Genomic DNA, 19,940 nt, shown 5'->3' with positions numbered 1-19,940 from the left:
AACCCCGGCCGCCGCAGCCATGGTCAAGCAAAACGACGTCATTGCGATCATCGTCATCGTGCTCTTCATCGTCCTCGCCGGTGTCGCGTTCGGCATCTACAGATTAGTCCACGTCGCTCGCCAGAGCATGAGTGTGACGTCTGGGTCGAGTAGCAGCAGCAGTGATGAGATTGTCGACGACTGATCTCGGCGGGTTCGCCGACTGCGTTGTGTTGCTGCTACTGCTTCACTGCAACATCGTGGACAAATGCCCCAACGCAAGGGGTCTCTACTCTCACGTCGGGCGCATGCATGATGCCTGATGAGGCAGTGAAGAAAACAAAAATGATTTGGGACGAAAGATAATGAGGGTGAAAGGGAGGGCACGAGACATGAAGTTTACCGGCATTGGGCGTTTGATTTACAGCATTTTCCGAATATTTGGTTTAGTTACTTACCACATGGGACGGCAAGATATCTACGAGTGTATGATATACAAAGAAGCTAGGATTGGGACCTGACGGGCTCGTTGCGGAGGATGAACGAATCTACGGAGACACGAGAGCCCCATGTACATAGAATGAATCACGCCCTCGAAGGCGGATGAAGAGTTGTTAGAATACTCTGAAACACTTTTACGGTTGAACAGTTCAGGAACATCTTGATGCGTGCAGGTGATCAGTGGAGGTAAGTAGTCATTGTCGTGAGAAGCGGTCATTCAGCCCACGGACATGTGTCACTCCATCAGCAAGTCCTTGCTGTATAAGATAACATCTGGTGATGGCCTCCGACCAAGTTTATCAGACCCAGAAAGCTCTAAAATGTCGCACGATGGAAAAAACAGAGCCGTGATATTGACGCCCGTATGGCGCGAATGGAGAGGGAGAACCAGGACTTCCGGCGCAAGATTGGTCGCGTTGCGGCTGTCATTGGAGACCCTCGTATCATTGACGAGGCATTGGTGATTGACGGCGTCAGATGCTGTCTTCTCGGTCGAACGCCAGGGGCCACCAAGGAAGAGAACCAGAAGGGATACGACGGGCCCGAGGCGACTTCTCTGGAAGAGGTGAAGAGAGCTCTGGATGAGGCAAATGAGCTGTTTTAGGAGCGCCAGGATGCATACGAGGAGGCACGGGACATCGCAGAGACAGAAGATGGGGTGAAGCATAGGCCTGAGAATGCTGACCACATCTCTGCTCATGAACTCGATGGGCGCGCTGTTGAGACGGAGAGAGGGTGTTCCCATGACATTAACGGGTGCCGTGAGTGCGATAGGCCTGGGCTATGAATTAACCTCTACATTTTAACGAGTTAAATAAGTTAGTTAACTAGTCAAAGCAATCAGTATAAGTCGGTCAGTTGCGCGACTGACATTGTTCTGAAGGACATGTCAAGCATCTCACTTACAGTGGCCGGCTCAAATGGACCAGTCTGGCCTTCCCAAGAAATAGACCGACTCGCATGCTTGTAGAGGCTTCAAGAAGCTTACCGGTCGAGTGTGGAAAGTTGAAAATATAAAAAAAGAAAAAACAATGGGCGGCCACCGGAGATATGTAGAGCCACCTAAAGAACTCGAACCACCGAGCTTTGCCGAAAACAGGCATACAATCCACCACTAGGCTATCTTGCGATGGTGGTCGCACCAATTGTTGCGGGATCTGGACGGTGAGTTGGCTATAAGGGAAACAACGCGCCAGTGGCAGGTGCGGTGGACTCACTTGCTTCTGTAGCAGGAACAGCTGACCTCTCTGAACAGTATTTTCACACGCAATTAAGCTCGATTAGTATGACCTCGGAATTTAACAGCATCTGAAGGCAACAAGTCTCGGAAATGAAGATGAAGCCAAAGATGATATCCGCGACCAATATCACTCACTTACACCAGAGCTTTGCATCCTCGCCAGTCTCTACAGTCCAGATTCAACACCAACGCTTACGTAGTTTGCAAACATGATCTTAATAATTCGACCACTGATCTCAAATAGTACTAAGATGAAACTGTGATGCCATTAACATCGCTATCAGACCGTCAGAACTGCATTTTTGACGACGAGGTGAAGTTGAAGGTCGGGCAACGATACGTACCTGACATACCCCGGGCCATGCAAGGGCCACCCCCGCTGTTTAAAGTGCATCAATTCCGACCCCACCAACGCGCCACGGCACGTCGCGTCTCCTCTGTCAGCCAAAAATTCCAGCCAGCATCTCGACGTCAGTTTGGCTGCCACTCTTCCCCGGCCATCTGCGACACCGTTCACACCACACATCTGAGAATCAACCGCTACCGACCAGACCAAGATACCATCAACATGCCGGTCCTCGAACGCCGCAGGCCGACCCAGCGCCGCCCCGAACGACAGGTCGTGGACGAAGACGACGTCGACCTCCCGCCCTACGAGCCCCTCGCGTGCCCCCTCACAGACCAGGCCAAGCGCGCCATCTCAGAGCTCTCCAACAGCCGTGACGTCCACCGCTACGCATCCCATATCAAGCAGTCCATCTCGAACCTCAGCCAGAGCGTCGCCGAGGTCAACGACGCCACCCGCGACCGCCACGAGCAGCTCCGGCGCATCGCCGCGAAGCGCGCCGAGTCGGACAGCAGCCAGGAGAAGTCGCAGCGCGAGGAGCAGGTCGAGGCGCACGCCGCCGCGCTGGACGCCGAGGTCCCGGGCCTCACGAGGGACGTCGAGGCCGCCCTGCGCGACCTGCTCGACAGGCAGGCGCAGGTCGAGGACGACAAGAAGGCGCTGGCGGAGACGGCGGACTACTTCCAGACTCTCCCTGCCGCGCCGGCGAGGTCGCGGCGGAGACAGCAGCAGAATGGCGACGAGGACGGGGAGGGAGACACCCAGATGGAGGATGAGGCGCCGCCCGAGCAATCCGTCATCGACACCCTGCGTCAGCACAGGGCCGACAAGACGCGGGAGTACCAGAACCTCAACGTCTACCAGCGCTACGCCCTCAACAACGACTACGCCGGCTTCAAGAAGCTGCTGCACGACGCAGTGCACGGCGACTCGGGCCCCACGCTGCCCAATGCCAAGCGGTGGTTCGACGACGAGGGGAACCCCGTGATGCCTCGTATGGCCGGTGCTGCTCAAAACGTAAAGGACGAGGGGGGCGCAGCGGACGACGACGACGAGGACGAGGACCTGGTCATTGCCGGCGAGATTCGAGATTACAGGTGTCCGTTGTCGATGCAGGAGTTGAAGGAGCCATTTAGCAACCGCGTCTGCAACCACACGTACGAGAAGCAGTGGATCACGGAGATGTTGAACAAGGCACCAAACAGACGCGCGCAGTGTGTCGTGGCCGGCTGCTCCAAGGTACGTCTAGCGCTGGCGAGGCTGAGAAGAAACACTGACATGAGCAGGAATTCGGCGTGGATGACTTTTACGACGACAACGTGATCCTGCGCAAGATGAAGCGCGCCCAGGAGTTGCAGCGGCTCGCAGAGGAGGAGGGTAGCAGCAGTCCAGACGAGGACGCCGACGAAGATGCGCCGCGCCAGGTCAAACGAGAAAGGAGAAAGCGCAAGGTCGAGGCAATTGACGATGACGACGAGTGAGCGCGGGAAGCAAAAGCTTTGACGGTGTGTTTTACAGTATTTCACGATCGAATCACTGATAGGGGCGTTTCGGAATGGGCACGGCAAGATACCCATGGTCAATGACATGAGCTTTCGACGACGCATGGTCGATGTGCGACTTAAAAAACATGATTCCCGCTTTATGATATTATGCGACTCCAGATTTACTAAGGCTGCCCTCGTCTCATGTGAAGGGTGCCCACGATTACGTCTTCACCATCCCTCCCGCGACTGGTGATGTCTTTTTAAGCCCCTGTTGCCGCAACGTCACACGTCGCCAAAGCCACACCCGCGCCCAGCAACGAACTCTCCTTTGCCGGGACGAGGTCGATACTCCTATCCTCCCTATTGACGAGCCCGCTCACGTATTCCTGCAGCATCGCCAGGTACCCCGGATAATGCTCAATCACGCTGCCGTTGTACGCCACCGTGGTCTTCTCCAGACCGCACTCCTTCTCTAGCCGTTCAGAGCCAGCATACTCCACGTCTTCCTCGCCCAGCGCCTCCAGGCGCAGTGCCCAGACTGCGTGCAAGCATGCAGCGATGATTGCCGCCGACCTCCTCGACACGAAAGACGCCAGGTCGCGGAGGGCCGCCATGTCAGATGACGTCGGCGTGTGTGATGACGGGTGACGGGAGATGAAGACTTCGATGGATGATGTGAAGAGTGGCGACGTATCTCTGTGGCGCACGTTAGCAGACGTTACACGGCACGATACGGTGGCAAACGTTACCCTTCAATGGCTGATATCGTCTCCGATTTCAAGGAATACGGCTCATCGAGCGACTTGGGCACCACGCCGCCAAAAAGCCCAGTTGTGTGAATCGCCTCAATCAATGCAAACCTCACCATCTCACCCAAGTACATTCCGCTCACCATCTGCTCCAGAGGCTGGAAATCTGGCCTCGGATGCCCCTGCTTTAATGATCTATCCCACCGCGTGACGCTCAAAATATCCTGCCCAAACATGCCGAGCTCGGTGTTGACGATTACATCACGGGCCTCGTCCCACCACTCCTGCGGCCGCTCGCCGAATTTCGGTTTTCCGATTACGGATACGGGAAGATGTGCGGCGATGTTGACTCCGGTGCCGAGGATGAGGCCGAAGCGAGTGGCGGAGTGGATATAGGCTTGCGAGAGGAGGGTGGCGCCGCCGTCGTTGACAATCGCCTTGAGGACGGCGTTCATGCCCTTGGCTTTACACGCGCTCTCGATGACCTCGCCGAGATCCTGGCCCATGAGTCCGTAGGCGGCGAGGAACCCTTTACCCATGCCATGAATACGGCCGCCTTTCAGCGACGTTTGTCTGCACCTTGTTAGCTTGACATCATACGTCCGATGTGGCGTGCTTACTCAATGGGGAAACTCCAAGACACGGCCATGGGCATGGGCCGTGACGGGTCCTCTCCGTCTTTACAAATGGTTTCCAATATCCTTTCCGCCATCCAGTCGAAGAATGCCATGCCCTCCAAGTTCCTGATGTCGGCATCGATCACGAAGGAACTGAGGCGGACGATCTCGCTCTCGCGGCCCTTGGCACCGCGGCCCCGCAATTCTACCAGTGCAACACGCAGGGTCGATCCCCCCACATCCAGCGCCAGATACTGACCGACTTCGTGCCCGGCGGGAAGTTGGTGGTTGTACGACGGCAACATACATGCCATGCTGGTCTGCAACTTGTCCCGAAACTGCGCCTTCAGGGCATTGGACAGCTCGAGGAGGCCATCGCCGGCGAGAGGGCCCAGCAGCAGGTCCTCGGCCTCCTTCAGGAACTCATCGATCCTCCGTGGGTAGAGAGACGCCGCGGACTTGGAACACTCGACTGTTGACGACGTCCTGGACTGCTTCCCGGAAACGGTCTGGGGGGTGATCCAGAATGCGAGGATGGCTTGTATCAGGGACTTGCCCCGCAGCAGCTGCTTGACGACGGCGGCCAGAAGTGATTTCGGGAACGTCATGGCAGGAGTAATTCGGTGCATGACAAGGACCCAAGATTCGAACGAAGGAGATTTGGTGTCGGACGGTGCCGTATCATTTAGCTGACGAGAAAATGGCGGGTAAATAAACGGAGCAAGGCACGAGCCATGTCCCCGGAGAGGTGACGGGAGCAAGATGAGTGAGACGGAGGAATGGAGGAAGAGGGAGGGTCGCAGAGATGTCGCAAACGAGGTTTAAACAGCACTCCACGGCGGCCACCAGACGGTGTCGAGAGCGGATCGACAGGAACAGGCCGGGGAACAAGGGTGACTGGAGCTCGCACCGAGCAGGATGGAACCTGCCGGGAGCTGGCCTTGGTCCGTCGAGCTGGCCGGTTGGATGTCGTATTGGAGCGCGTTGGCGGTGGACTGAACAAGCACAAGAGAGCGGCGATGGCGAAAGCGACCAACGGCCAATGTGGTTACAGGAGGTGAGAGATGGCCGCTAGGGTACGGAGAGAAGGCCTTGGGGGCACCAGACCATGCGGAGGTCCACGGTGAGAGTGAGACTCGAGCGGGAACCACCAGCCAAGGAGGGCCTCTCGCGTTTCCTCTCCAACGTCGCACAGGCAATGGGGCGACTGACGGCAGTCCTAGGGCATGTTCGTATGGCCTAGTTCGGCCCAGACGCGATAATCCAGTCCACCTGCCTTGGGGGCCGTATGCCGTTCGTCGACGGGGTTGGATGCGGCGGAGGAAGGTGGATGCGAGAGCGTGGTATGGGATGGTGTTTAGGGGGGACGCATGGAAGACTGGGTCGTCGGGAGAAGCACAGTAGATTTCGGTGCAACAATCAACTGCTACGAGCCGGCAGTGAAAAGAACCAGAGGCTCCTCTGCACCGCAAGACGTTTGGAGCAAGACGGAGGAGGGATGGAACAGCAACAATGAGAGAAGAAGACGCTGTGCTGAAACGCGGTGCGCTGGTTCGACTGAGGGAGCCACTGATTGTTACTGCCGTAAGTGAGCTATGGAGACCCAGGTAAAGTACGACGAGCCATTGGCATCTCAGCTCAGGCCAGACCAGACCAGCTGAACCCGTCCGCTGGGTTGGCAGGATGTCGCTGTCGCCGCGCGTGGTTGAGAGGTGCAATGCGGAAAGGATGCGTCGCCCCTCCAGCTGTAACGTTGCCTCTGATAGCGAATTCCATTGGAGGGGCACTGTATCCGTCAGGTGGTGGCTGACCGAATCAGACGAAAGCGGATTCATGGAGGGGCTTTCTCCAGCGACCACTCAGGTGTAAGACCTGCTGCTTAGCGCGTGCGGACGAGGCCCCTCGGTGGAAATTGTTAAGACCCGCCGCCAGAGGAACATGCAACAACCAACACCACCAGGAAGAAACATTGAACAGGGGTCCTGCTGTGACAGATGACGGAGACTCTGCATCTTCAACAAAGCTGTCGATGCGATCAGCGGCGATGCAGGATTGCCATGTCCCCAGTCCAACATGAGGGGGAACTTCATCAATCTGCTTCTTGTCTCACAACACTGTCAATGCCGAATCATCCATCAACACGTTTCTTGGCGGCCTTCGAACTACACCTCACTTGCGTTGAACGTGTTGAGCTAGAAATCGTCGAGAGAGAGCGGCACACAACCACTAACACGAGCCGTCCACCATGACACCTTTTGTATTTCTCCGAGCCAGGCCCAAGTCCCACGCGGCGGGCGGCAAACGGCAAACGGTTCTTATGCCCGTCACGTTGGATCGTTATCAGTAGCCTCGGCTGCTAGTCCCCCACGTCTAACGTATCAGTTGCATGCAAAGCACAAAATGGTCAGCCGCCGCCAGATCGTACATACATTGCCATCGTTGTAAAACCAGGGACCTGGCCTCACGGACGTGGACGAGCTGGCCCCCGCGCGCGCCGACGACGGCCTCGCCACCCGTGCGTACCTTACTATGCAGTAGGTAGCGTCGCGAACTTTCCTGGCATCGAACAGCCTCCACACACGTCTGGGATATCGACCCGACCACCTGGCTCGTCCAACACCCACCACCGCCACACTGACATGCCGACCCCTGCCCGCGGCCGTCGGGCCATGGCGAGTCTAAACTGATGGATGACGATGATGGCCGACTTTAGAATGGGGGAGTGCTACAAGTGTGCTGCTCACTGCCTGCCAGAATCAAGAGCTCCAGTTATCAAGTTGATGGCTGGCCACCCTCAACCCTCCGCGGTTCCCGCTCCAGAGCCTCGACATCCAACCACTGAAACCAGGTGACTCGGCCGATACCTGCGACTGGCAACGTTGATGATGGCCCCTCCCCGCGAGCCGGTCACAGTGGGACGGACGCCCGGGTGGTGGGACTTTCAAACACCACCGATAGCAAGTTGCAGTGACGTTCCATCCCTCCACCACGGCGCAAATCTTCAGCAGACTTTCTGGGGGCAGATTGCCGTTACCGCAAAAAGTCTGTGATGTCAGCTGTGCTGCGACGGGGAACCCCTCAAGGGGGAGGACGGTTTGAGGGAATGGGTATGGGGGAAACCGCCCGAACCTTGGGCCACCGTCGAAGCTGAGTTTAGTCCCTCATAAGGAGGGTCTCTTCAGCTTTGTCTCCCTCGTATGGCTCTGTTTCCCGTCCTCTTTCTCGAGAATAGACACCCAACTCGCCTAGAACCTACCCTTTTCTATCATTCCCTGCGCTTATTTCCACACCCATCCTCGTATCGTTGCAATCCAACGCTATCCTCCTTCTGTAGATCCCCCGTTCAAGATGAGGCTGATTATCCGCGACGACGCCGACGCTGCCAGCGCCTATGTGGCCAACTACATCGTCGACAGGATCAAGCACTTCAGTCCCACCCCCGCACACCCATTCGTGCTTGGCCTGCCTACGGGAAGCAGTCCCTTGGGCGTATATAAGATTCTTGTTCAGAGGTACAAGGCCGGAGAGGTATGAATCAAGTCTTGCTCGTGCTCTTCGCGGGCAGCTAAGGAGGCTGACGGTGTTGTTGATAGATCTCGTTTGAAAATGTCATCACCTTTAACATGGTATGTCTTCCCGTGACGTCTCCGATGCCCTCGCCTTCAGCAACCTGACATCATGCCAGGACGAGTACGTCGGGATCCCGAGGGACCACCCCGAGAGCTACCACTCCTTCATGTGGAAGCACCTCTTCTCCCACGTAAACATCCACCCCAACAACGTCAACATCCTCAACGGCAACGCGCCCAACCTGGAGGCCGAGTGCGTCGCCTACGAGGCCAAGATCAAGGCCGCTGGCGGCATCGACCTCTTCCTCGCCGGCATCGGCGAGGACGGCCACATCGCCTTCAACGAGCCCGGCTCCAGCCTCGCGTCCCGCACCAGGGTCAAGACGCTCGCCTACGACACCATCCTCGCCAACTCCCGCTTCTTCGACAACGACGTCAGCAAGGTGCCTCGCCTCGCCCTGACCGTCGGCGTCCAGACCGTCCTCGAGGCCCGCGAGGTCGTCGCCATCATCATCGGCGCGCGCAAGGCGCTCGCCCTCCAGAAGTGCATCGAGCAGGGCGTCAACCACATGTGGACCCTCTCCAGCCTGCAGCTGCACCCCCACCCGATGCTCATCGTCGACGAGGACGCGACGCTGGAGTTGCAGGTCAAGACTGTCAAGGTAAGAGAGACCCCGCACGCGTCTCGGAAACTGTCCGCTGACACAACACCTCAGTACTTCAAGAGCATCGAAAAGGTCGCAAAGGCCGAGGGCTTCGAGCAGATCCTCCCGTCCAAGATCCGCACCGGTCCGGGCCCCATCCCCGTGACGGTCGTCGACGAGGTTTCGACCCCGACAATCCACCACCCTCAGCCCACCACCTCCCGTCTCCTCAGAGCGTCTCCCGCCACGGAGTACCCCGTCCGCTCGGTGTCCCCGGATATTGAGCTCGTCTTCGAGAGCATGGAGTCCCGCACAAAGACCCCATCAGAGCAACAGCTCCGGGCCGTGACGCCCGACCTCGTCACCGACAGGATGGCCAACCGCATCCCCGAGCCGGCCCTGGCAAGACGGTTGACGCCGAACCCCGAGCAGCAGCAGTCGTCCATTTCAAGATCAAACACCCCCGATCTGGTACCCGATCGCATGGCTTCCCGCATCCCCGAGCCGGCGCTTGCGCGGCGGTTGACTCCTAACCCGGAGCAGCAGCTGCGGGTGAACGCCGTTGGCGCCTAGACGCCGATGAGACGGCGGTTGAGAGAGAAAGGAAGAACGCATGCCCGGTTGCATGGCAGTGAGCGCTTCATTGATTGTAAGCCGAGCCGTAACTCGCTGCTGCCCAGTCACTCGCTAGACGCAAAGAGCATTGGCTGCTCGTGTGATTGTTTGATGGGCCAAACAGAATGTAGCATAGTAGAAAGGGCCCAAATTAAAGGGAATCATGAGACATGGATCGCAAGAACGGATAAAACTCGGAGAGGGTGCATAGACATTGTTAAAAGAGAGAAGAGCAGGGCTCGCCGTGTACGTTACCTTAAAAAGATGAGATGAATGAGAATAGATTGTGGGGTTGAGTTGGAGTTTGTGCTGCTCGCCAGGACGAGGTACATTTGGTTCTCCAACATCGTGTCATGTGATTGGCCAGAACATAGACCATCACACAATAGCAGCGGGCAGTTGAATCACCCAGCCCATCGCAGGCTGTGGATGAGTATATTCTTTCTGAATCATTCAATGTCACTAGATCCGGGTATAACCACGTGTCCCGCCGCTGACTCGCCTTCCTATTTTCCGTGCTGTCCGCATGTCCTGCACTTGCTGTGCGACTCGGCCTCCCGATGGCCGAGCAGGTGACCCCATTAGCTTATAATACATTCAAACCCATGAGGCGGCTTCGTTAAATCATTTCAAATAGATCCCTATCAGGCAAATACATGCCGAGGGGTATGAATACCAAGATGATACATCCAGTCCAAAATCATCATTACGATTCGGCTGTGAACATGCGTTTGCTCTTGCTGCGTAATTGCTGTGCCTTGATCTCGGGCGGCACAATTGTGTGGTGAACGACATGAGGTCGGTAGATGGCTTCCACTGGCGGCATCCTATTGTTTCTAAGTTATCGCACAGTCGGCGGATTCACGAGAGACTCACCAGTCGTCCACGCTGAGTGGAAAGTATTCGTACAGCAGATCATCCTCTTCTTTGGGACTCTGACTTGTGTTGTGCACGGCGGCCGCAATGGATTTTGTAAACTGCGGGCTCGAAATATCCGAGTTGGACCTGTTTGGGCTTCTCTCGTCTTCCGACAATGACAGGTTAATGGGGCCTGAGATGCCGGGCCGTGAGCTTGACATTGAAGGCCTTGCCGCCTGTCGTGCGGGCTCTGAAGACCACGCTGGGATCGGTGGCCGAGACATCCCCGGAGACAGCGCCAGCTTCTTTGCAGGAGGCTGACTGTTGCTCGTCTCTCTGTACAGTTGAGACGTGCTCCATTCTGGAGGTTGCTATGAGCCATTAGCATATTGAATCCGTAAGTCGAAGCAGCGTTGTGTACCTGAAGGTTGTAGGACGGTTGGTATTTCGGGACCGGAGTTGCCATGCCATTGTCCTTATGAGGCGGAGCAGAGGCAGACGCATCGCTGTTGCTCCTCCTTTCAAGCTTCTTGTCGCCCGTCAGAGGGATGTCTTTGCGACTGTCAAAGTTCCTCGGGCTACGACCTCGCACAATCACCGGGCCAGAGCTGATTTCAGCAATCTTGATGTACTCCCCCGACTGCTGCTTTCCTAAGAGGCTGATCTGCACCAGGTAATGCTGCTGCAGACCTTTCCTCCTGCCGTTGTTTGCCGTCGCATGCTTGAACTGCAGCCTCTTCCATGACAGCGGCAACGACACTCTGTTCGCATCGACTTCCTGGCCGTTGGCTAGATCCAGAACAATGTTGGGCGGGCCACCAGACGACTTTGGCTCCTCGGCGCCGATGGGATGCGCGCTCTTCCAGGGTATCGATATGATTTCCGTTATTTTCCCCTCTATGGACTCGATCGCAGTGATGGAGGCGACAAGCTCAAAAATGGGTATCTGCCGGCCCTGCTCGTCTACGGCATGCGTAATGTGACGCGGAAGCGTGACTTGTCCAGAGCACTGCCACAGGTTGCGACGGTAGCAGGTAAGCTCAAGCGGACGGCCGTTGTTGTCGGCGCCAAAGACGTCCTCCGCGACGAAGAACATGCCGTACAGCTCGGCCGTCATTCCAGGTTCCATGTGTTGTCCATTCCCGTCAACGACCGTCGCCTTGAGCGTGGGCGCCGAGAAGCCGAGCAGCTTGTTGTCGAGCTCCTGGGTGGGGGAGTCCTGGTTGAACTCGGGGGCAGGCTGCGCCTCGAAGGTTCGATTCGAATATGCGAAGGGGTCTTCGAATCCCGTGGCGGAGAAGTCTTCGAATCCGTAGGTGGGAGTGAAGGGTATGGGGGGAAAGGCGCCGTTGACCGTATCCCTGCGACAGCAAACTGTTAGTCGTCTGACTTCTTCCCATCCCAACTGCGACAGGCGCTTCCAGAAAGTTTCCCGCCCCGGAAAGCTTACAGCAGAGAATCGTCAAACATGGAGGAATCCAGGCCATCCACGACAGCGCTGTTGAGGCTCATGCCATCGCCGGGCGTCGCGCCGGACGACAATGAGTGGAACGCGGCCATTGCATGGTAGGACTGCGCCAGCCGCCGGCAGACGAATTGCGCTCGTCGTCACGATGGACGATCAGAGGTGGCTGGGCGGCCCGGAGGGCGAGTAAACGACGAGGCCCGGCAGCGAGTTGTCGAAAAAATAAAGGACAGACACAAACGGAAAATAAAAAGACCCTGTTGCAAAAAGCAAGCAAGCTGGCGAGTGGGCGTCGAGGTATGTAGCGAATGTCTTGTCCGAGCGACTCTGGATGGAAATGCAGAAGCGGAGGGATCTCTTCTGTCTGGAGCCAACCCACGGGCAGCCGAGTGGACGTGGAGGTTAGGTGGTGGGTGACCTGGACTGGAGAGACGCCGCACCAACCCCTATCAGGCCGCTGGTCTGCCGCCATTGGCTGGCCTGCAAGTCAACGGCTGCAGGCGTTATCGCACTGTGGAGGCAAGTGAGGGGCGCTTAATGGGGTTTGCTCTGGGGGGTCCATTCAACCGCGACTGGGAGCATCCCCAGCGAAAGATGTGGGATCCAATACACCGGGCAGGCACCTAGGCGGGGGAGATGAGCTCCACCGAGTACGATAAAGCTCCCTGTAATTGTCGGCTTCCAGGTTGGAGCAAACATCACCTCACGCATCGATATGCCTTCCCACGCATCGGGGCTTACAACATGAGCTCACCAGAGGTGCTACATGTCCTCACTGGAACCGAATGTAGAAAACGATGGCTTGCAATAACGATATCAACTCATATCTGGTAATGCCGCAGTCCGCTCAATCCTTGGCCTTTTGCTCTTCAAAGAGCTTCTGACACTTGGCTGAGATGCTGGGTTGTACCACGCTGTCGGCGTACTCCCAAACATCCTTTATTTGTGACCCGTCCTCGGTGAACTGCATAAACCATGCAAAATATAGCTTCGTGGACTCCCCGTCGATGAATTCGCTGTCGAGGATCGTTGTAGCGGCAGCTGTCCTCTTCCGCACGTCGATGACAACATTGTCGATCGCCGTCCTCTTCGTGCTGTAAACCGGGAGGGTGGTGGCCAACCTGGCCTCGTACATCTCATTCCCAATGGCAAGATCAGTCGGGACGCCCATGGCCTGGAGGAATGAGGGGGGCATGAAGTGGCGTTTGCAATCCGGTGTCAAGGGTGCATTGATGCGTGACGCGTCGTTTTCCTTCGAGGCGTCCTCGTAACCGTTGAGAAACTCGCGTAAAGTCTTTTCGATGGCCTCGTAGAGGGCAGTAAGGGGAGCGTCGGAGGTAGCCATGGCGGACAGAGACTGGTTTCCACAACTAACACGGTCTGCAAGAACTTTGAAAAGTAGCTTTTGCTATTGAGTGGATTAAATGCGCAATGTTCTTTATATACCCAAGGTGCCGGCCAAAAGGAAGGACTTTGGTCATGAACACGTAGCAGTCACCATGTACGCAGTGCAGCGAGTGGAATAACAGTCTCCATCTCACATAAGCCAGTCCTTACTCTACGATACGAATGAGAGATACCTAGGTACTGTTCCGCAACAGTCAATTCGTAAAGTCATCCGGGACTTATGTGATCAAAGCAAGGACGCAATGGTCTGATGATGCCAAAGTCGGCAGTTTGCAAGGACACTTACATCATGGCCATCATCTTTGAATCTCGTTTACATCAAATACCTAATGCCGCCCGCTTGCCCACCTACATATTTGGACAGCAGCTCTATGAATTTACAGTCTATTGTAGGGCTCGACCCTGTTTTTCAGTCTTGTCTTATGAACCTCCCCCTTCTTGACTCGGACACTCTATGCGATGGGCGATTGGGTTTCCTCCCGGCTCGAAACCATCGTTCCCGCCTTCCAAACCTCGTCTACCACGAGCTGGGTGGCGCCGTCTCTAACTTCTTCAGAAAAAATGACCAGATCCGCATCAGCTCCATCTTCCAAAGAGCCCTTGATGCCTTTGAGGCCGAGCATCTCTGCGGGAGTCGCGGTCACAGCCTTCAGAGCCTTCGGGATGCCGGTGCCGGACCAGCGCAGGAAGTTGTTGACACACTCCATCAGAGTGACGGCACTGACAGTTGTTAGTAGTGCACAATTTCGTAATATGATGCGGACTGCTCACCTTCCAGCAATTTTGTCAGTGCCCTCTAACAACAGCGTGGATCCGACTTTGACAATGTTGTTGACGTCTTGTCCATTCGTCCACTTATACGAGCCGTCGGCCAGACCCATCATATGCATGGCGTCAGTAACCAGGATGAAGCCATCCGGATGAGCGTTGAACGCAATCTTAATGGTGGTTGGGTGCAGATGAATACCATCAGAGATGATGCCAAAGTATGGCCTCGCCAGACTCTCTGCAATACCCAGCACACCGAAGACTCCGGGGTTGCGGTGGTGAAGAGGTCGCATGGCGTTGAAGAGATGAGTAATCATCGTGGCTCCGGCTGCCACCGCGGCCGAAGCTTCTTCGTACGTCGCTTCCGAGTGGCCGATGGAGTAGATGATGCCTCGTTCCCGCAGCTCAGGAATGATTTGTGTCATCCGCCCACGTTCTGGCGCGGCGGTGATCATCTTGATTGGAATGGAGCCGCCGTTGGCGCTAGGCTCGATGTTCTCGGCGCCGTAGCATTCGACTAGGTCATCGAATGTCTCTGCCTGCTGCAGGACATCGACGTTGTGGATGCCGTTCTTGGTAGGGTTCAGGAACGGGCCTTCGACGTGGGCTCCGAGAGACTCGGCACCGTCATAGGCCACTTGTGAGCCGCCAGATGGGCCAAGGTACGGGAGAGCCTGTTATCGGTCAGTATTCTAGAAGTATACAGCACTGAAGAACATTTACATTCTGGTAAAGCTCGGGTCTTTGGCTGGTGAGCGTTGGGACGTAGGAAGTGACGCCAGTGGCCACCAGTTTCCTGTTGAGTTCCCGGACCTTTTTGCCGTACTGAGACATGTCTTCGAGGAGTGTGGAAAAGTTGAAGCCAAAGGCACCGTTGAGCTGGCAGTCGATCATGCCGGGAGACACGATGCGACCGCCGAGGTTGACGGTCTCATCTGGCAGGAGGAGGTCATCGAAGAATGCCGCCTGGCTGTGGATGATTTTGCCCGTGACGGAGCTGACCCAGATGTCTTCCTGCACCAGGGCGTCACCTTTCACGAGGCGGCAGTTTGTGAATTTCGTAATGCCATTCTTGGGCGTCTTGGGAATGGCGATGGGCATGGTGTTAGACTGGATGGTGTGCGCTGATTTGTTGTTGGGCAGAGGGAGAGCTGGCTGCAGGCTTAATCTTCAATATCGACGCCATGAACAAGAGCCGAAACAAAAGGCAGCGCTGGGCAAATCCGGGTATTATTCACGGGCACTGCAGGGCGCTTCTGCAACCGGAGCGGCGAAAGGCAACGGTGCCGGCATGGCCCGGCTTGCATGGAAGTCTCGTGGGTTCCAGGGCGTTGGCAACCTCGTCATGGCCCCTCACAGTCACAGAGGGTTGGCCACCACACATGGTGGTATGAGATAGGACGAGTGTATCGACGGGCAATCGCATCAACGTGCCGTCGGTGGGGGATGGAGCGTTGGAGACACTGGACTGGGCACGATAGTCGCCCGTTGCACCGCGAGGTGACTCTGGAACCCCTCCGAGTCAGAGACTACTTGACCAACGGCCGGTCCACATGGGCAAAGGACTCGTTTCTGTCGCTTTGTTTCACTCGCAAGCACCCAAGCACCGGCGCGCACCATCGCTTTGCCTCCCCAAGATTCCACAATCGGAGCAGGGCCCCACACTGACGGAGGGGGACTGAGGCGTGGGACCCAGGACGAGACGGGCAGAGACAGACTGTCACCGTCGCAGACACAGACACACAGACTTTCGGGGCAGACGGGGAAAAGAAGGTTTGACGTGGTGGGGCTCCATGTAACGTTCCGTTGTCGAGGCCGAAGATCGAGACGCTAACACATAGAAATGGATCTCGAATCAATCGGTACGTATCTGCCCCACATCGCCCGCCGCGACCACTGGCCCGTGCGCGAATCGGCCAATCGATATCCCCGCCCTCCGGCAGCCAATCAGCATCGGGCCGTGTGTCTGGCAGCGCAAGCCCGGACCACCCCTCCCGCGCGGCGCACATGGCGTCCCACACGCAGGTGCACCACCACTCCTCCACGTCCGCGCTCTCTCGGACGACGCGCGATGGCTCCGGCTCCAGCTCCAGCTCCAGTTACAGCTCCAGACACCACCAGCACCCGCACTCGCGACCATCCATCAGCAGGGACTCAACGTCAACTTCGGAGAAGGGTCGCCGTTACCTCTCCCCATTGAAGGCACCTCGCAGTCTCGAGAGGTACTATGCACGTCAAAACGTGACGAGTCGCAGACCGCTCTCCACGGCCCAGCTCAACATGGAGCTCGACCCACTATGGCAGGATCTCGATTGGTACGTCTCGTCTTCCTCGACCCGCCTGCTCTTGTGTGCTTCTTCTTTCCAACGTGAAGGTTCCGCCTGAACCCTTCGTCCTCCGCCCTGCCATCCGGTCCCGTCTCCTCATGTCATCTTCCCTGTCGCCTGGTCTCCGTCAGACCTTCTAGAAGCCTGCCACCTTGACCCTGTTCCGATTCGCTCGCTGACATGCCCTTTCACTACGTCCAGGGCCATTGGCCAGATGCTTATCATGGGCTGGGATGGCACCGAGGTCACGCCCCAGATCCGCTCCTTGATTGAGGACCACCATCTCGGGACCATCATTTTGACGGCCAAGAACCTCAAGAGTTAGCACTCCTTCCTGTCCTCTAGCTCTCCCTACTTGCCGGAGGATTGTATGTAGATTCATGCTGATCCATTCTAGCGGCCCAAGAGACGGCCAAGCTGGTCCAGGAGCTTCAGACCATTGCTCACAAGGCCGGTCATCCGAAGCCTCTGCTGATCGCCTTGGACCAGGAGAACGGCGGCGTAAATAGTCTATTTGATGAGGACTATGTGTGCCAGTTCCCGAGCGCTATGGGCGTGGCAGCCACGGGGCGCGTTGACCTGGCCTATGAAGTATCAAAGGCTACTGCGACTGAAGTTGGAGCATGTGGCATCAACCTTATGCTCGGCCCTGTTCTAGACGTCTTGTCGAACGCCAGGTACCAGCCAATCGGTGTTCGCGCCACGGGAGACGACCCCCAAGAGGTCTCTCAGTATGGCATTGCTGCCATCAACGGCATTCGGGATGCCGGACTAGCTTCGTGCGGGAAACACTTCCCTTCGTACGGCAACCTGGACTTCCTTGGTTCGAGCCTGGAGGTTCCCATCATCACTCAGACCCTCGAAGAACTGAGCCTGAGTGCTCTGGTACCATTCCGCAATGCCATTGCGACCGGTAAGCTCGACGCCATGTTCGTCGGGGGATGTGGCATCTCGAACCCGTCCATGAATGTATCGCATGCTTGCCTATCAAACCAGGTCGTGGACGATCTCCTACGGGAAGAGCTGGGTTTTGATGGAGTCGCCATCTCCGAGTGCCTCGAAATGGAATCCCTCGCACACGACCTCGGCGTCCAGAACGGAGTTGTCATGGCTGTTGAGGCTGGCTGTGACCTCGTGCTCCTGTGCCGAGCCTACGATGTCCAGCTGGAAGCTATCAAGGGGCTGAAGCTGGGAGTGGAAAACGGCATCTTTGCCAAAGACCGCATCTTCACTTCTCTCAAGAGGGTATTGCGGTTGAAGGACACCTGCACATCGTGGCAGACCGCTCTTAACCCCCCTGGCATCTCGCTTCTGTCCAAGCTGCACCCGAGTCACATGGCACTCTCGAGAAAGGCGTACGACGACTCCATAACGGTTATCCGAGATAAGGAGAAGCTCTTGCCTCTATCGCAGTCTATGCACCAAGAGGAAGAGTTGTTGCTCCTCACACCACTTGTGAAACCATTGCCGGCTTCGAGCTTGACAAAGAGCATCCTCCAGGCAAAAGACGCCCAGATGCTTGCGCCCACGGCTCACGATAAGTGGTTGCACAGGGAAAAGGGGGCCATTATGAGTGGAGAAGGCGTCTTTCGAGAGTTTGGGCGTTCTCTGGCGAGAGCTCGCCACGGCAAGCTCCTCCATACCAGCTATACTGCGAACGGGGTCCGGCCAGGTAAGTCGACAGACCCGAGACTGTCTGCCTAGCTAACGAGAAAAGTTCACGAGAACCTCATCCACAGAGCCTCTTGCATCATCATCGTGACTGCCGATGCCAACAGAAATCTGTATCAAGCCGGCTTCACTAAGCACGTCGAGATGATGTGTTCCATGCTGCGGACGCGCGGCCAGAAGAAGTCGGTCATTGTCGTGGCCGTCAGCTCACCATACGACTTCGCCATGGACAAGTCTATCGGCACTTACATTTGCACGTTTGACTTTACCGAAAACGCCATGCATGCACTGGTCCGCGCTCTGTGCGGCGTGTTCGTGCCCAAGGGGACGCTTCCGGGGACATTGCGGAAGAGCAAGAAGGTCCTCAAATCCCGACAGCACTGGATCGTTGAAGAATTCGACCGCGAGCGGGACACTCAGGGGCTTGAAGAGCTCATCAAGGCAGTCGCTCGCGCAAACACCATCGACTTGGGCCACCTGGAGAACATGCCAGCCGGATGCTTCGAACTGTTCAACAAGGACGTCGAGGAGGCGCATTTCGTAGTCAGAAACAGCAGCACGCATGCCCTGTACGGCTTTGCAGCGACCTACTTCCTCGAGGGTATCGGCATTCTCGGCGCCATCTTCGTGGACCCGACGAAGCGAAACGTCTCGGTCGGACGCTCTCTTCATCGACGAGCTCTGCGGTACCTGACCGGCAAGCGGGGCGTCAAGAAGCTGCAGCTGGGCACGACGTTCCCCGGCATCTTCCTGGGCATCCCGATTGACGAGGGCGGAGTGAAGAACTGGTTCTCCAACAACGGCTGGGATGTGCAATTCCCGAAGCGGCTGACCAATCTGATCATCAACGATCTGAGCAACTGGATCATCCCCGAGGGCCTGCTGCAGAGTGTCCAGCGGGCCAACCTGAGCTTCGATCTCATCCACGGTCTCGACAATGCCGACTTGGTGCTGGACCACGTCAAAACCCACGCAAACCCCGAAGTGTTGGAACTGTACAAGTCTGCGTTGCAGGAGACCAAGGCGTGCGGTATCGTGAGGGCCAAGGGTCCCGGAGATGCGGTGCTAGGTACCATCATCATATGCAGACCAAGCAGTCCGCTGTCAAACTTCATACCGGCCCTTGTTCCGATCGGGGATGAGGAAATAGGAGGTGTCCTGGCGCCCGTAGTCAAGTCTGGGTCGCAGGACACTCTGGTGCTCCAGGGGCTGACCCTCATGGGCGTGCGGCAAAATAAAGCACACAAGTCTGCCAAAACGGTGCTCAGCTGGGTGTGTAAACCCTCGAATGACTGGTTCACGCGTGTTAACATTGTACAGGTACAAGACGACTCTTACGAACACGTCATGGCAATGGGATTTGAGATTATGCAGGCATACGAGGAGGTCACGAATGCGCCAGATAATGTGGGTTTGCCCAATGTGAGATTCTATGAGACTGGCTAACATGTACACGCAGTGGACTGATTTGAACTAGCCTCTTGCGCGAAATGTCATGGGAGGCTCAGGATGATGCGGTATACCCTTTGGTCACAATCCGGCATCGGATTTTAGACGAGTTGCTCATATCAGGATATCTACATTATATATCAAAGATCTAGCTGGGAGATATCTCCGACATAGAGGCGTTTACGGGGTCCAATGATGTTTCTCAGACCTTTATTATCAGATTTTGTTTCTTCCATCAATGAGTCCGT

The 19,940-nt window shown here is 56.5% G+C and overlaps 5 protein-coding genes and 2 pseudogenes across 7 annotated transcripts; 5 read left to right on the top strand and 2 right to left on the bottom strand.

Moving 5' to 3' along the window:
- Positions 1-19: 19 nt before the first annotated feature.
- Positions 20-184, top strand: GCG54_00002651 (uncharacterized protein; the record flags this gene model as incomplete). The annotated part of the gene is made up of 1 exon (XM_045402738.1): positions 20-184. The coding sequence occupies one exon, from the start codon at positions 20-22 to the stop codon at positions 182-184; it is 165 nt and encodes a 54-aa protein (XP_045269356.1).
- Positions 185-844: 660 nt separating this feature from the next.
- GCG54_00002650 (uncharacterized protein) lies at positions 845-1,084 on the top strand (the record flags this gene model as incomplete). Its single annotated transcript, XM_045402737.1, has 1 exon — positions 845-1,084. One exon carries the CDS (start codon positions 845-847, stop codon positions 1,082-1,084), a length of 240 nt encoding a protein of 79 aa, XP_045269355.1.
- A 920-nt stretch (positions 1,085-2,004) lies between these two features.
- Positions 2,005-3,547, top strand: GCG54_00002649 (E3 SUMO-protein ligase nse2; the record flags this gene model as incomplete). The annotated part of the gene is made up of 2 exons (XM_045402736.1): positions 2,005-3,305; positions 3,353-3,547. Exons 1-2 carry the CDS (start codon positions 2,082-2,084, stop codon positions 3,545-3,547), a joined length of 1,419 nt encoding a protein of 472 aa, XP_045269354.1. The 5' UTR covers positions 2,005-2,081.
- A 266-nt stretch (positions 3,548-3,813) lies between these two features.
- GCG54_00002648 lies at positions 3,814-5,655 on the bottom strand (annotated as a pseudogene). Its single transcript has 3 exons — positions 4,923-5,655; positions 4,303-4,875; positions 3,814-4,249 (listed from the first exon to the last, which is right to left on the bottom strand). Coding segments are annotated over exons 1-3 (1,742 nt in total).
- A 2,612-nt stretch (positions 5,656-8,267) lies between these two features.
- GCG54_00002647 (Glucosamine-6-phosphate isomerase 1) lies at positions 8,268-9,705 on the top strand (the record flags this gene model as incomplete). Its single annotated transcript, XM_045402735.1, has 4 exons — positions 8,268-8,447; positions 8,513-8,545; positions 8,605-9,150; positions 9,205-9,705. The coding sequence occupies 4 exons, from the start codon at positions 8,268-8,270 to the stop codon at positions 9,703-9,705; spliced, it is 1,260 nt and encodes a 419-aa protein (XP_045269353.1).
- Positions 9,706-10,453: 748 nt separating this feature from the next.
- GCG54_00002646 lies at positions 10,454-15,346 on the bottom strand (annotated as a pseudogene). The gene is made up of 7 exons: positions 14,969-15,346; positions 14,249-14,919; positions 13,969-14,197; positions 12,056-12,103; positions 11,027-11,966; positions 10,624-10,976; positions 10,454-10,574 (listed from the first exon to the last, which is right to left on the bottom strand). Coding segments are annotated over exons 1-7 (2,740 nt in total).
- Positions 15,347-16,252: 906 nt separating this feature from the next.
- Positions 16,253-19,689, top strand: GCG54_00002645 (Beta-hexosaminidase; the record flags this gene model as incomplete). Its single annotated transcript, XM_045402734.1, has 4 exons — positions 16,253-16,560; positions 16,774-16,892; positions 16,970-18,244; positions 18,290-19,689. 4 exons carry the CDS (start codon positions 16,253-16,255, stop codon positions 19,687-19,689), a joined length of 3,102 nt encoding a protein of 1,033 aa, XP_045269352.1.
- Between the last annotated feature and the right edge of the window lie 251 nt (positions 19,690-19,940).

Source organism: Colletotrichum gloeosporioides (genome assembly GCF_011800055.1).
Source record: "Colletotrichum gloeosporioides strain Lc1 chromosome Unknown consensus_13, whole genome shotgun sequence".
NCBI lineage: Eukaryota > Fungi > Ascomycota > Sordariomycetes > Glomerellales > Glomerellaceae > Colletotrichum > Colletotrichum gloeosporioides.
Note: the sequence above shows the minus strand (reverse complement) of the source record. Positions and strands in the feature narration are given on the sequence as shown.